This window comes from Podospora anserina, chromosome 1, assembly GCF_000226545.1.
Source record: "Podospora anserina S mat+ genomic DNA chromosome 1, supercontig 2".
Taxonomy (NCBI): Eukaryota; Fungi; Ascomycota; class Sordariomycetes; order Sordariales; family Podosporaceae; genus Podospora; species Podospora anserina.
Genome location: NW_001914855.1, coordinates 103262 through 116334, shown reverse-complemented (window position 1 = coordinate 116334; position 13073 = coordinate 103262). Strand labels below are relative to the sequence as shown.

The following is a 13073-nucleotide window of genomic DNA, read 5'->3' as shown; positions in this document are numbered from 1 at the left end:
GAAAGCACAACACCTTTTGTGTACTTTTCCTCGGGCAACTTATTTTGGTTCGCCAGTTTTTTTTTTTTTTTTTTTTTTTTTTTTGGAATTATTGGTCCCTTGTGTGTTGGTTTCTTTTGACGTTGTTGCTTGTTCTTCTTGTATAGTGTATTTTCCCTCCCGGTACGCATTATTTGACACAATGAAAAAAGTTGGGGGCAAGTCGTTGGTGGCCTCGGCGTTGCTGGGTATGTCTCTTTCACAGCACCAAGCCCACATTGCATGAAACTGACAACCATCATATGTGCCAGACTGGTACAAGCCGACCCTCAGAACATTTGTGCCACCGACAACATCTGCTACAGCATCGCCGTTCCCACCTCCTCGGCAAGCTCAAATTCGGGCAACATCTACTTCCAGTTGAAGGCGCCAACGTCGTACTCATGGGTGGCTCTGGGCACCGGCTCGCAGATGGCTGGCGCCAGCATCTTTGTCATGTACCAGGACGGCAACGGCAACGTGACGATTTCGCCACGCCTGGGAACTGCCCACAGTCAGCCCCAGTGGGACCAGAGCAGCACAGCGGCGCAACTGGTATGATTTGCTTCTCCCAGATCGTTTTGTAGGAGTTTGACCCTCGCTGACATCACCTGCAGACGTTGCTCGCTGGAAGCGGTGTTGCTGGTGGAATCATGACGGCGAATGTTGCGTGTGCGAACTGCGAGTCCTGGAATGGGGGTGAGATGTCTCTTCAGGGGACCAGCGTGCCTTGGATCGCAGCCTGGAGATCGGGATCTTCGTTGGCGACGACAAATAAGGGCGCCACCATCTCTCAGCACGGAGGCAGCGACCATACCGGGTTCAATATCGATTTGACTACGGCAACCATCAGCTCCGATAGTAATCCTTTCCTTACCTCCCGCGACACTGGTGGTAGCGGTGGTTCCGGTTCCGGTTCCGGTTCACCCGCAGGGGGCAATGGGATAACGCTGGCTAGAGGAAACCCCAATGCCGCCGCGATTCTCGCAGCTCACGGTGTTATCGGGGCTTTGGTTATGGCAGTGCTTTATCCTTTGGGCTCCCTTCTTATGCCGCTTCTTGGGAGATGGTATGTCCATGGAGCGTGGCAGGTGATCACTTTTGCTCTGATGTGGGCGGCTTTCGGTCTCGGTGTTCAGAGCGCCAAAGACCGGAATATGGTGAGTGTTTTTTTCTTCTTCATGAGACCCCTGTCAGAATTTGACTGACAGCCATTGCAGCTCTTCACACAGACGCACACGATTCTCGGTACCGTGGTTGTTGCCTTTTTTGGGGTACAGCCTGCGCTCGGCTACATTCATCATCGTCAGTATGTTCAGACGCAGAGCCGCGGTGCCGTCAGTTACGTACACATCTGGCTCGGCCGGATCCTGATGCTGCTGGGCATCATCAACGGTGGGTTGGGCCTCCGGCTTGTCGGAGAGCGGCAAGAGCTCGTGATCGCCTACGGCGTGGTTGCCGGCGTTATATTCCTATGTTATATTCTTGCCAAGGTGTTTACGGTTATTGGGGCTCAGAAGGCACAGGGGAGGAGCTATAAGGAAGATCGAGTCCCTGGTAACATGAGGAGGCCGTACCAAGAGTCGAGGCGGCATGGTGGGAGGTATGCTTAGAGGGTGGGTTTGAGATGGGGGGTATTGGGATTAGATTTATGACATCGGGTGCTCATAGATACATGCGGGATTGGCATATGCGCGGGGTTTTTATCTAGGTTTTTATTTTTTATTTTTCTTTGGCTCGAGTTGGGCGTGAGTTGTTGAATTGGTACCGAGTTTTGACTTAGATTGTTGTCTTTGTGCTAGTCAGTGTGAGAGTTGAGGCTGAGCTAGGATGCAGTGATTAATTCATTCGAGGCATCTATGGATGATAAAGGCTCGAGTATCGTCCACGGTGTTCCTGAATTTCTTGAATGAATGAGTTCGGAAAGTGAATAAATGACAAGTGGTGATAGCTGGGGCCATCACGTGACGCGGCCTACCGATGATTCCCGGCAACTTTTGGGTGGGGGAGCACCTCCCTCTGCACGACGTTGAGCCGGGGGCTTTTTTTTGAAAACCTCTCAGCCAAGGAACCTCCACTACCGCAGCAGCCGACCAACACCCTTTCCACATCCCCGCGACTACTCCGACGACACCTCGAGCGTTTAGGCCTTGTTGTTTTCTTCTTTTTCCTCCCCCGAAAACACAACAACAACCACAACCCTTTCCAAAATGTTCTCCCGGGCTTCGGTATGTACTACCCATCCATCTTTCAATTGTTTCAATTGATTTAAATACAAGGTTGTTGGTGTTGGTGTTGGTGTTGGTGTTGGTGTTGGTGTGAACTTGGAAATTGACTCGTTTTGTCAGACCAAGGCCGTCTCGGCTGTGTCCAGACTTGCTGCTGGCCGGACTGCTGTTGCTGTGCAGGCTAGGACTTTTATTGCTCCTACTGTTGCGAGGAGAGGTATGTGGATTTCTGTTGACTAAGGGGAGGAGGGGAGGGGGATCGAGGGGCGATACGGAGCCGCGACGAATACCGACACCGAGATGACGAACTGGAAGGAGATGGGGTGGATAGGGAGGAAAAAGGAGGGTTGGGGAAAGGATATGAAAAGAGGAGAGATATTGGGGAGAATGGGAATGACGTGGATGGAAGCTTGAGGGGAGCTATAGTGGAGGACAGGGAGGGAAGCTCGACATGATACAACACCACCACCAACCACCCACTTCAACCAACGATACCCCCCCCTGACGACGACCGAACCCCGATATCATAATACTGGTCATCATTTTCACGTTGAGGAATAATAATACTGACAGATTATCTCTGTTTTACAGCCGACTTCGTCCAGGAGCTCTACAGGGGAGCTATAGTGGAGGACAGGGAGGGAAGCTCGACATGATACAACACCACCACCAACCACCCACTTCAACCAACGATACCCCCCCCTGACGACGACCGAACCCCGATATCATAATACTGGTCATCATTTTCACGTTGAGGAATAATAATACTGACAGATTATCTCTGTTTTACAGCCGACTTCGTCCAGGAGCTCTACCTCAAGGAGCTCAAGGCCTACAAGCCCACCCCCGTCAAGGACTCGGACGCCGTCGGCCAGGTCGCCACCTTCAACCTCCCCAAGACGCCCAAGTCGCCCGAGGAGGCCGACCTCGCCTCCAGCCTCAAGGAGTACGAGAGCATGGCTGTCGAGGTCGAGGGCTCCGAGGTTGATGCCAGCGGTGGTCAGACCACGGCTGTTGTGGAGGACTGGCTTGTTGAGGAGGAGGAGGATGATGGTGCTCACCACTAGATTTCCTTTTATCCTCGACAGCGCTGAATAAACATCCGCTTTCACCTTGGACCGGAGGGGGGGACTTTCGGACGAATGGAAGGAGGTAGATGGGGAATTATACATTATTGGAACTTGGCGGTTAGGTCACGCTGGACTTCCAAGATGGCAAAAAAATGAAGCTGTGTGTTTGCGTTGATGGTGGGTGGGGGAGGATGATTGATTTCGGACAGATGGGCCGTAGTCAATGTGTACATTGATTTTTTTCTCCTTTTTGGTTTTTTTATGATGGCTCGCTCGCAGCGGTATTGAACAATCTCCCTGCTGGTTTAAAACGGTGATTCTTGACTGCGAGGGTGAACCAACCACCTACTACAAGCTCTGCCAGAGCTGAAGGGACAATGTCAAAGCTCCTAGCTCAGCTTCTTTGATCTCGCCCGGACCCGGAGGTGGAGGGGGGGCGGCTACCCCCTTTTAAGGCGGATACCAACTCCAAGAGAAAACAATTTCTCTGGGCAGCACATGAGGCTGTCTGGGGTAATCACCGACCTACCTATGTGACGTAAAAACTCCCATCAAGGCCATGGTGAGAGGGGGAACGGATCGATCGCCATGGGTGATAAAAACTCTTGAATGTCATCCACGTTATGAAGCGAAGATGTTGCCATTCAGCTCTATGTGGCTACTTCTTCTTTTCACCACAGCATATAAACAGACCAATCCATAATACGAGGATCAGTATTCCAGGCTTGTCTTCAACTTTCATCCTCATTAAAACCATGATTATTTTTCAACCTTTCTTTCTGTGACCATAACACACCTTGCCATCACCGATTTTGTTTCTCAACTACAGCAGCAGCAGCAACAACAACAACAACAACAACAACAACAACAACAACAACAACAACAACACCCCACAAAATACACATTCACAAACATCACCATAGAGTATTTTCATTGAGCAAAGCACTCTTCATAAACGTTGAACAACCTCTCGCTGTCCATTAAAGATTATTAATTTACCTACTTCTCTCCCCCCCAACCAACTTCCACACATACACACACACACACACACTCACTCACTCACTCACTCACTCACTCACTCACTCACTCACTCACTCACACTCACACACACCCAAGAACACCTTGCCAGTTGGTTCTTATTATTGTTCTTATAGTGTGCTGCTGCTCCCCATTTCATCATCAAAAAAATCAAGAAAAAGAAAAAAACATCAAACACCTCAACACCTCCCCCAACCAACCAACCAACCAACCAAAACACACACCACCGACCGAGCCCATGCACCCACCCCCATTAGAAACCGACCTTGAAATGCACAATGCTATGGTTATAAGTAAGTAGTGCGTAATAAGAGCCTCGTTGGGGTCATCAAACAAGTGTCTGTAAAAAAAAGGGTTTTCTTTTCTTTTTGCTCGAGTGAGTTATGTGCCATTTTCTCTCCCCCCAGCCCACAAATGTAGTCAAAGAAGGTTAAAAAAAAAGCTGAAAAGTAACAAGATTAATCGAGAGAGAAGAAACGGAGGATTGTCATAGGTAGAAAGAGAGACAGAGAGCCATGCAAAAGACTACATGTCGAAGTTTGATGCACCAAACATCTGCTCATCGTGAGTGTTGGTCCTGACGATTCCACTCATGCGATTTGAATTCCGGGGATCGACATCGCGCATGTCGTCCCAGTCATCATCCCTCCTCCGGTCGTGATCATCATCCATGTCCTCGTCCTCGTACTTGCTATACCTGTTCCCCATGTGGTCGTCAAGCGCGCTCTCATCCACAAACGTGAATCCCTGGAAATTGGCCTGTACTGATGGTGAGAGGGGAGTCGATGTCGCGTATCCCTTGGCCAGGGCGGCCGCCCGCTCGTTGAGTGACCCGTTGGTGTTGAGAGCGTTGGTGAACTCGGGGTCGAAGTAGGAGACATCGGTGTCGTTCTTGAGTTGCGGCTTAAATGGAGGGGTGATCAACTTCTTAGAAAGAGCATCCCAGTCAATGTCGGCAAAGAACGCGTGTCTCTTCAGCTCTTCGGCATCGTCAGTCGCGCCGAGACGATGCTTCGGGTTGCGGTTCAGCAGCCCCTTGACAAAATTCCGGCCTTCCAACGACAAAGTATCCCGAGGGAATCGAACCTTGCCAAAAGCAATGTTCTTGTACATTTGTTGCGTCTCCTCGGCGTAGAATGGGCTCCACCCGCAACACATTTCGAAAACCAGGACGCCCAAAGACCAGAAGTCAACCATCTTGGTGTAACCCGTCTCGTCTAAGAGCACTTCTGGGGCGAGATATTCCGTTGTGCCGCAGAATGTGTTGGTGGTGTCGTTCTTGGTGAGGTTGGCCTTGGAAAGACCGAAATCGCAGAGCGCAATGTGGCCGTTCGCATCCAGCAAAATGTTCTCGGGCTTCAAATCGCGATAAACAATGTCGTTCTTATGGAGATGTTGAATCGCGAGAATCAGCTCCGCAATGTAGAACTTGGCGCGCTTCTCCTCAAACTTGCCATCCTTTTGCAAATGCCAAAAGAGCTCTCCACCCGACATGTAATCCGTGACCAGATAGAGATCAGAAGGAGTCTGGAAGGAGAACTTAAGGCCCACAATAAATGGGGAATCGGCCATCGCTGTCCGTACCAGAATGTTGCGCTCGCCAACGGTATGTGCCACCTCCTTCTTCTGCACAATCACCTTCTTCGACAAGACCTTCATGGCGTAAATGCGCTTGGTGTCCTTCTTGCGAACCTGATATACCTGACCGAACGTGCCCTTGCCGATAAGTCGCAAAATCTGAAAGTCTTCGGGTCCATAATGCTTCGGCTCCGCTCGCTGGTAAAACGCCTCGACGTAAATCTCGCCCGTCGGCGCATTTTCGGCCATTGTGTCGGCATGTCCTTTCAGTGGGAACCAACCACGGACCGGTCCCTCCCTCTCAGACGACTTGGCCTCGAAATCGACATGACCCAAGAACTCCTCCCCATTTTGTCCTTGCCCGTAAACCGAAATGTCCACAAGCATGTCCGAGTCAATAACATCGCTGTTCTGCTGTCAGCATCGTCGCATGAGCCCGCGACATAGTTGTCACCTACAAGATGGCTTCCGCGTCCCACTTTGGGTTGGTCAAGGACCGCCGCGACCCAGAGGTGCGGTTGCGGAAAGTGTTGAAATCGGAAAGACTGGTGTTGCTGCTCTGTCTGCTTCGCATTGGAATCGCCATTGGCCTGCCAGAATCGCTCCCTGTGCGCTGAATCGGCACTCCGCCCATGGCCACAGCGGCAATGGCGGCATCGTCGTCCATCTCCGAAGGTCGAGGGCCGGCCGAGATGAGCTCGCTTCGCTGGAAAACAACAACGACATAAGGGTTTTGACATCGCTTTAGCCCTCTGGCTTCGGAAATCTTGACGGCCAATTTTCCTCTTGGGGCTGGTACTCGGGCGCCCTGAGGTGTTGGTGTGTTGGTCGCAGTCCGATCAATGCTCTCGCCGTTGTGCCTAGAGTTACTGTCATGCCCATCGCTGGAGCGCGAATGTTGGGTAGATGAGAGTGCACGAGTTGGGGTGTTGGCACCGCTCTTTTTTCCCGACACACTTGTTAGCTTCTTGAGATGCAACACAGAGGCGGACTCGTAAGAAATTCTGTCGTGAGATGTGGGACGACTTGGAGAGTTAGGGACAGTAGAGGCACGGCCAGCCGGGTTGGAAAGGTGAGAAGCCGTCACGACGGAGCCGTTCACCGTGGTCGTTGTCAGGGGCGCCAGCATCGACATCCTCCTTGCTTTGCCCTTGCCGGCGTCAGAGACGCTGGGACGGCGAAACAGAGGAGGCGTCCCGCTTCGGGACTTTACGCTACCCCGGTCTCCAGCATAGTTGCGCAACGACGAAGGCTGCGAGACTGGAGGGGTCGGGTAGGGATGCAACCGGCTGCCTTCCTGGGGCAACGACTCAGATGGAGGTCCCAGAATCTCGTGAGCCAGAAGAGGAGGACCCTCATCTGACGCATCGGTGCATGGTTCTGGCTCTGGCTCTGGCTCTGGCTCTGGCTCTGGCTCTGGCCCAGCGGGCGAGAGTGGGACCTCTGGCGGTGTATCGGGTTCCCGTGCCTCGTCGGTCTGGTGGTCGGAGGCCTTCTGAGTAGTCGCGGCTTGTCCACTCGTCCTGAAAGAACCAGAAAACAGTCGCGGAAAAGAGCTTGCACGAACCTGGTTGAAGTAGCTCATGATGCCCGGCAGCCGTCGATCTTGAAGGTCTGGCTGCGGAGTCGCAATGCCAGAGCGCGGCGATTCGTAACCAATCTGATCCGCCGCACCGTCCTCTTCCGCTGCCGCGACAGACCTGCTGCGCTGGTTAATACCTTCCATGTTGACGATGAGTTATTTTTTCCGAAGCACGGAGAAAGCAGGCAAACCAAGGCAGGGGTTGTTCGTTGACCGAGGAGAAAAAGGGGGGGGGTAATAAGGTGGGGCACAAATTGACAGGAGACGATGACAGCCGTGGGGAAAGGGTGCTAGCTCATGGTGAATTTTGGGCGAATTGGGTTGGGGTAGATTCCAACAACAAGAACAGTTGAGCCGACGAAGTGGTTCTCGGGAGGGGAGAGGGGTGGGATATACTACATCTATGACGAGAAAGCTGTAGCCGGGGGACGGGGAGGGGAGGGGAGGGGGCAGCGGCCTGCTGGCTTTTAACGATCGCCCCAGAAATGGCCTCACCCAGTAGAAAGCAAGGCAGGACGGCTATGGGGCAGGTAGGGGCAGGCCGTCGGGCTGGCAGTGCTGTGCAGGAATTGCAGGAATCTGCAAAACCCGGGAGGCCGAGAGCGAACAGAACCCCTTCTGGCCGAGGATTTTCTTGCCTGTTGCGCTGCCGAACCCTTCATCAGGCAGACTGGATATGGAAGCAACCTTGATGCTTGCCATGTGGTTATCGTGGGTGCAAAGGCCTGTGAGTGGGGGAATATCGAGCATTTTGCAGTGCCCTTGGCCCAATTCCAAGCCCCAAGATCGGGTTGAACGGAGGGGTGAGGGGGCCGCTGAGGGGGGTGTGCCGACTGAACAATCCAGGGCAGCCTGCCAGCAGCCAGCAGCTTCCAGGTTCGCTCACTCAGCGAGTCAGGCCGTTCTCGGCTTGATATGCCCGCACCCCCCCCCCCCCCCCTCTCAGCCCACGCGAATGTCTTCGACCCCCGTCGCCGCCGGCGCAATCCCGGTACGACAATGCGCTTTTTGCATGTGCACATCAGATTGGTGAGGACGGCAGATACGACACCGATGGGTACATGGCCCTTGCCAGGTCAAGAAACATCCGGTAGGCGGAACCGAGTGAGGTGGTGCAATCATAGAGGAACGCCCCTCATTTGCAAGGGGAGCGGGAGCGGGAGTAGGAGCGCCGCATTGTGTGATGACAGATACCGTAATCCGCAACTCGCCCAACTTTTGCACTTGCGATGACGGCACTAGCCAGACTGACTCAACTTTCCCGTAGGGCGGACGGCCAGCGAAGAGGAGGGAGATATGCGGAGTCTGCAACGTTTCGTAGTGTACGTATGAGCAGCCGTGGCGGGGTAGGAAAGAGACTGTCTATCCATGTTTGGGCAAGGGGGTGGTCCCAAGTAACGCGCCGACAGGACGACAGCTGTCAGGCCCCTCTGTCTCCATCGCCACCTCGCTGCCGCTTGAGACCCAGCCACCAGAGGGGTTTGTCGGTTGATGAGACGGTGTGCTCCGGGCTTTGATGGATTGCAATGTCGATGCGGTGCGACTTCTTGGATGTTGTTGGGACTCTGAGCGTCGTCGTGGCTAAAAGCAATGCCGGCCTTCTGGAAGGCCGAATAGAAGATGTGGGCAATATGGGGATAAAGTGAAGGTCGAAGCGACGGGACAGGGAAGATGCAACAACAACAGACGGGGTGCGAGCAGAAGATACTTACTTTGACATCATGGCTTGAGTTGCCCTCCGGAGCAGATCAAAACCCCCTCCCGAGCCGCCGGTGGAGGGTGCGGCAGCAGTTTCGCCTGCGGGGCCCGACATTGTTTGCCTCACGTTGGTCTGCTCAGCAGAAGTCGATCGGGGAGAGACAGAGGAGACCGACTCGGACCGGGTTGTCGGCGCAGGTGGCCGTGGGGGATCTTGCGGGTATGGATGCGGCTGTTGTCGGTGTTGTCGGTGATGGGTGGGCGTGGTGAGGTGGTGAGGTGGTGAGGTGATGAGGTGGGTGAGGAAGAATGAAGACAAGAATGAGGCGGTATACTGAGAGAAGTGTCTGCTGAGCTGTGTGGTGTTGGAAGCGCCCAAGTGGCCGCGGGGTCCTGCGGCAAGGTTGGGAGGTCTGGGGTTGGGCAGTGGTGAATCCAGAGTTGGAAAAGCGGAAGATTCGCACACCGGAGCAATTCTTCAAGAAGTTAAAAAGTGAATGCGTTGAATGGCGGCTTCCACCGTGCAAAGCCTAGGCTGCGAATAGTGGGGCAATGGTTGGCTACGAGCCCCTCCAGCTGGGTTGCGAGTTGCTCTGGGAGCAGCTGGGGAGCAGCTGGGGAGCTTCGACGACAGCGCCGCAGGCAGGTGAGGTGTCAAGAGAGGGGCAATTATTCAAAGCTCGGCAGTGAGAGAGTGCAGGTGGCTGTCGTGGGAATGGATTTTTGGGTGGTCGTGTTGGCAGAGCGCTTTCCGACGGGTTACGGCCTTTGGCTTTGAATATTACGTCAAGAAATAAAGGGCCTGTTGCCTCTGGTTCTGAGATGCGGGCGATGCGGCTTGTTGCTCTGGCTGTCTGTCGTATATAAAGCGTTCTGTCTCCGTCCAGTGTCTCAGCGCTGCCAGGTCACCGGATACAACAGGCACATGGCTGGAGGATGGCTGGTATTGATGGCGGCGATGGCAGTTCCATTCAGTCTACAGCCGAGAGTGACAGTTACAAAGTTGAGTGGAAAAGAGTGGTCAGAAAGAGAAATGACATTTGCCCCCAACCATTGAGTTCAGTGCTCTGGGCCCAAGCAGCTATTTTTGTTTGCGACGGTCATGACCATCTACCCGCAATGCTGGGTCAGGCCTTACCCGGCCCTTGAAAGCGGCCGGGTTTTAACGTGGCTGCAGGTACCTAGGGAAGGAACTGAATTCTGCTTTTTGGCTTTGTTACGCTTGCTTTGGTTTCTTTTGCCCGGGTGCTCCAATACCCAAATCAAATGCCAAGACTTCCTATTTGGGGTGGTGTAAGTCGAGCGAGGTCTCTCTCGGTTCTGGTCTACAGGTTTGTTTCCGACACCGCCCTAGCCTAAATGGCGGATCGAGTCTCGTTAATCATTGCATAAGAGCCATCCAAACCTTGCCGTCACACATCTTGTCATCATCAATATTGCGAGCCGTTGGTTAGCCTGGACTTGTTGAAACCGAAGACTGTGCCCCTTATCGCTAAGTAGATACAAACAACTTGCCGTCAGACGGATGCTCCTTCTCCTTCCGCCCACAGGTCTCGCCGAGGACATGCAGGTCATTTCAACAACACAGTATTGGACCTTCTCATACTGTTACGCATGTGTCAATAAGACCTGATTCGTGTGCCCGTCAGCTCTGATCGAAATCGCCTCAGCCCGGCCGTACCATCGAGACGTTGGGAGTCAGTCTTATAAAAGCTGGGGCACTCAACGCCACCTTCCAAATAACCTTTCGTGTTCTCTAGCACAACGCGCGAGAAAAGACACGACTTCCCACAGCCGCCTTGTATACTCCCGAGAAAAGACAATCTGCCGAAGCTAGCAACCGTCCATCCCCCTCCTTATCAAGGGTCGTACAGATATCACTACCGGAGTCTCTTGACATCGATACAAGGCCGAGGAGGATGCCGCTTGGCCTCCAAAGATCAGGTTTACTGTCCGACATCGAATGGCGCTGTTGGCAGAAGAAGCAAGAGGGCGGCGGCGGCGAATCTTCTTCTCGTCTCCAGAACCACATCGTAATCTTCCACCTGGCCAAGACAGAACCTCTGCGGCCAACTGCATGTAGCTGTACCAATGACATGGCGGAACTGTATGTATGCTGGCATCTTCTCGGCCTACCTTCTGCCCTCGATACAGAATCTATACACCTGCAGAAGTGACAACTACTTTGTGGCACGTTCCACCTTGATATCAGAATGCTCAGAGAGGAGACCAACTAGAACTCACCGCTTACACTCCGGTCTCTACCCCGTACCACCACGTCAACACTCGTGATCTGTGTTGCCACGCTCGGTTCCACGTTGAGCAGTTCGTTCCAAGTTTAACGGCTTGACTACCCAAAGGGCAATATCTAGCGGTGTCAATCTGTCTCTCTTGGCAGGGAACATCTAACTTTATGTTCAGTGAGTACCAGCATTGCCACTATGTCTGCTCACAAGATATCAAATCAGACCTTTTTTGTACATGATCTTACACAAGTGTATCTCACAATTCATCAACCGAGCATGTCACCTAACCTTGAACTCTGAGTGGTAGCGTTTACGAGTCCAGCACTCCGGGTGTGTATCTTTGCGAACCCTTCAGCTTCGCAAACAACCCCCCTTTTCTGTCTCGGGTGTATACAAACTCAAAAAGGGCCGGTGTAACCAAACCCCCGGAGTGTCTTGGCTTGCCTTTAGCAGAAAAAGAGAATCGAGATTCCAAACTGAACCCATGTCATTCAGAGCCACATGTCTCGGATTCCGTCATGTCTTTCCACCTACGCCACACATCTTGCCAATTTCATAAAGTGGTAGAGTGATAGCTACACCACAGTCATCAGACTATCATAATCATTCGTAGTGACCGGGGTGGGAAGACTCATAATCTTTGAATGAGGTAAACATACATGCCTTCATATAAGTTTTTATTATCATGGGCAGAGTTGTTCATTCCCTTCATTCTATAACAATTCCCGAATCTTCAAATCATCATAACATAGCCATGAACTTCAATATCCCTCTCACCACCGCACAAAACTTCTTGAATATTTCCCCTTTCCCACATCAAGCCATCTCATAGATATCATGAACTACCACCACCTTGAACAGACTCCTTTGCAGCTCTGAGAACACCCTTCAGCCTCTCCTCCGTCTGGGGATCAAACCGACTGTGGGTTGCTATGGCTGGACGAGGAGCAAGCGGATCAGGGAGAGCAGCTGACGTTGGAATCAGTATTGATAGGTCCCAGCTTCAGCTTCTCAAGATTTGAATTTCGAAACAATCCATGACTTACAACAACTGAAATCACCATGCTGAAGCCGAGCTCTGGCATTCTCATACTCCTCCCTGAACTTGGGTGTATTCCACGACGCCAGCGGCTTCCCGGCCGGGGTTTGCTGATGTTGATGCTGAGGAGTCTGGATTGGGGGTGTGCTGAGGTCCGGCAAGTCGGACATGGTCAAATCGGTGGACATGGCTGACTTTTGTATTGAATTTCGAACCGAAACTAGACTGAACGCAGGTCTCTTCCGATACTGACACAGCAGGCTCGTATCAAACTGGTGAGGAGGAACGACTTTGATATGTAATTTCGAAAATGTACTTTTTTCCAACTCCAAGAGAAGAAGATGAAGGCCAGAGGAGCATGTCATTCAACTCCCTACCCTACCTGCCCTGCCAAGCCTGTCACCCATGGTCCGTGCACCTGCCTTCAACAGCGGCGGACCCTACAGGTTCAGGGATCCTGCTATTGTGCTGGGGGGCGGGGGGGGGCGGGTTGTCTCTCGACCGAGGCTCCATTTTCAATTGCAAGTTCATGATTTCTCCCCCTCCTCCCAGATATTGGACCGATTTCGTGAATTG

General features: G+C 52.6%; 5 protein-coding genes across 5 annotated transcripts; 3 read left to right on the top strand and 2 right to left on the bottom strand.

Moving 5' to 3' along the window:
• Positions 1 to 177: 177 nt before the first annotated feature.
• Positions 178 to 1631, top strand: PODANS_1_9090 (uncharacterized protein; the record flags this gene model as incomplete). The annotated part of the gene is made up of 3 exons (XM_001908535.1): positions 178 to 573; positions 636 to 1178; positions 1239 to 1631. Coding segments are annotated over 3 exons (1332 nt in total), but the record flags the coding sequence as incomplete, so codon positions are not given.
• Positions 1632 to 2228: 597 nt separating this feature from the next.
• Positions 2229 to 3313, top strand: PODANS_1_9080 (uncharacterized protein; the record flags this gene model as incomplete). The annotated part of the gene is made up of 3 exons (XM_001908534.1): positions 2229 to 2246; positions 2367 to 2463; positions 3039 to 3313. The coding sequence occupies 3 exons, from the start codon at positions 2229 to 2231 to the stop codon at positions 3311 to 3313; spliced, it is 390 nt and encodes a 129-aa protein (XP_001908569.1).
• A 1566-nt stretch (positions 3314 to 4879) lies between these two features.
• Positions 4880 to 7658, bottom strand: PODANS_1_9070 (uncharacterized protein; the record flags this gene model as incomplete). The annotated part of the gene is made up of 2 exons (XM_001908533.1): positions 4880 to 6338; positions 6391 to 7658. The coding sequence occupies 2 exons, from the start codon at positions 7656 to 7658 to the stop codon at positions 4880 to 4882; spliced, it is 2727 nt and encodes a 908-aa protein (XP_001908568.1).
• Positions 7659 to 12293: 4635 nt separating this feature from the next.
• Positions 12294 to 12685, bottom strand: PODANS_1_9065 (uncharacterized protein; the record flags this gene model as incomplete). Its single annotated transcript, XM_001908532.1, has 2 exons — positions 12294 to 12427; positions 12505 to 12685. The coding sequence occupies 2 exons, from the start codon at positions 12683 to 12685 to the stop codon at positions 12294 to 12296; spliced, it is 315 nt and encodes a 104-aa protein (XP_001908567.1).
• Positions 12686 to 12807: 122 nt separating this feature from the next.
• On the top strand, positions 12808 to 13068 carry PODANS_1_9060 (uncharacterized protein; the record flags this gene model as incomplete). The annotated part of the gene is made up of 1 exon (XM_001908531.1): positions 12808 to 13068. A coding segment is annotated over one exon (261 nt), but the record flags the coding sequence as incomplete, so codon positions are not given.
• Positions 13069 to 13073: the final 5 nt, after the last annotated feature.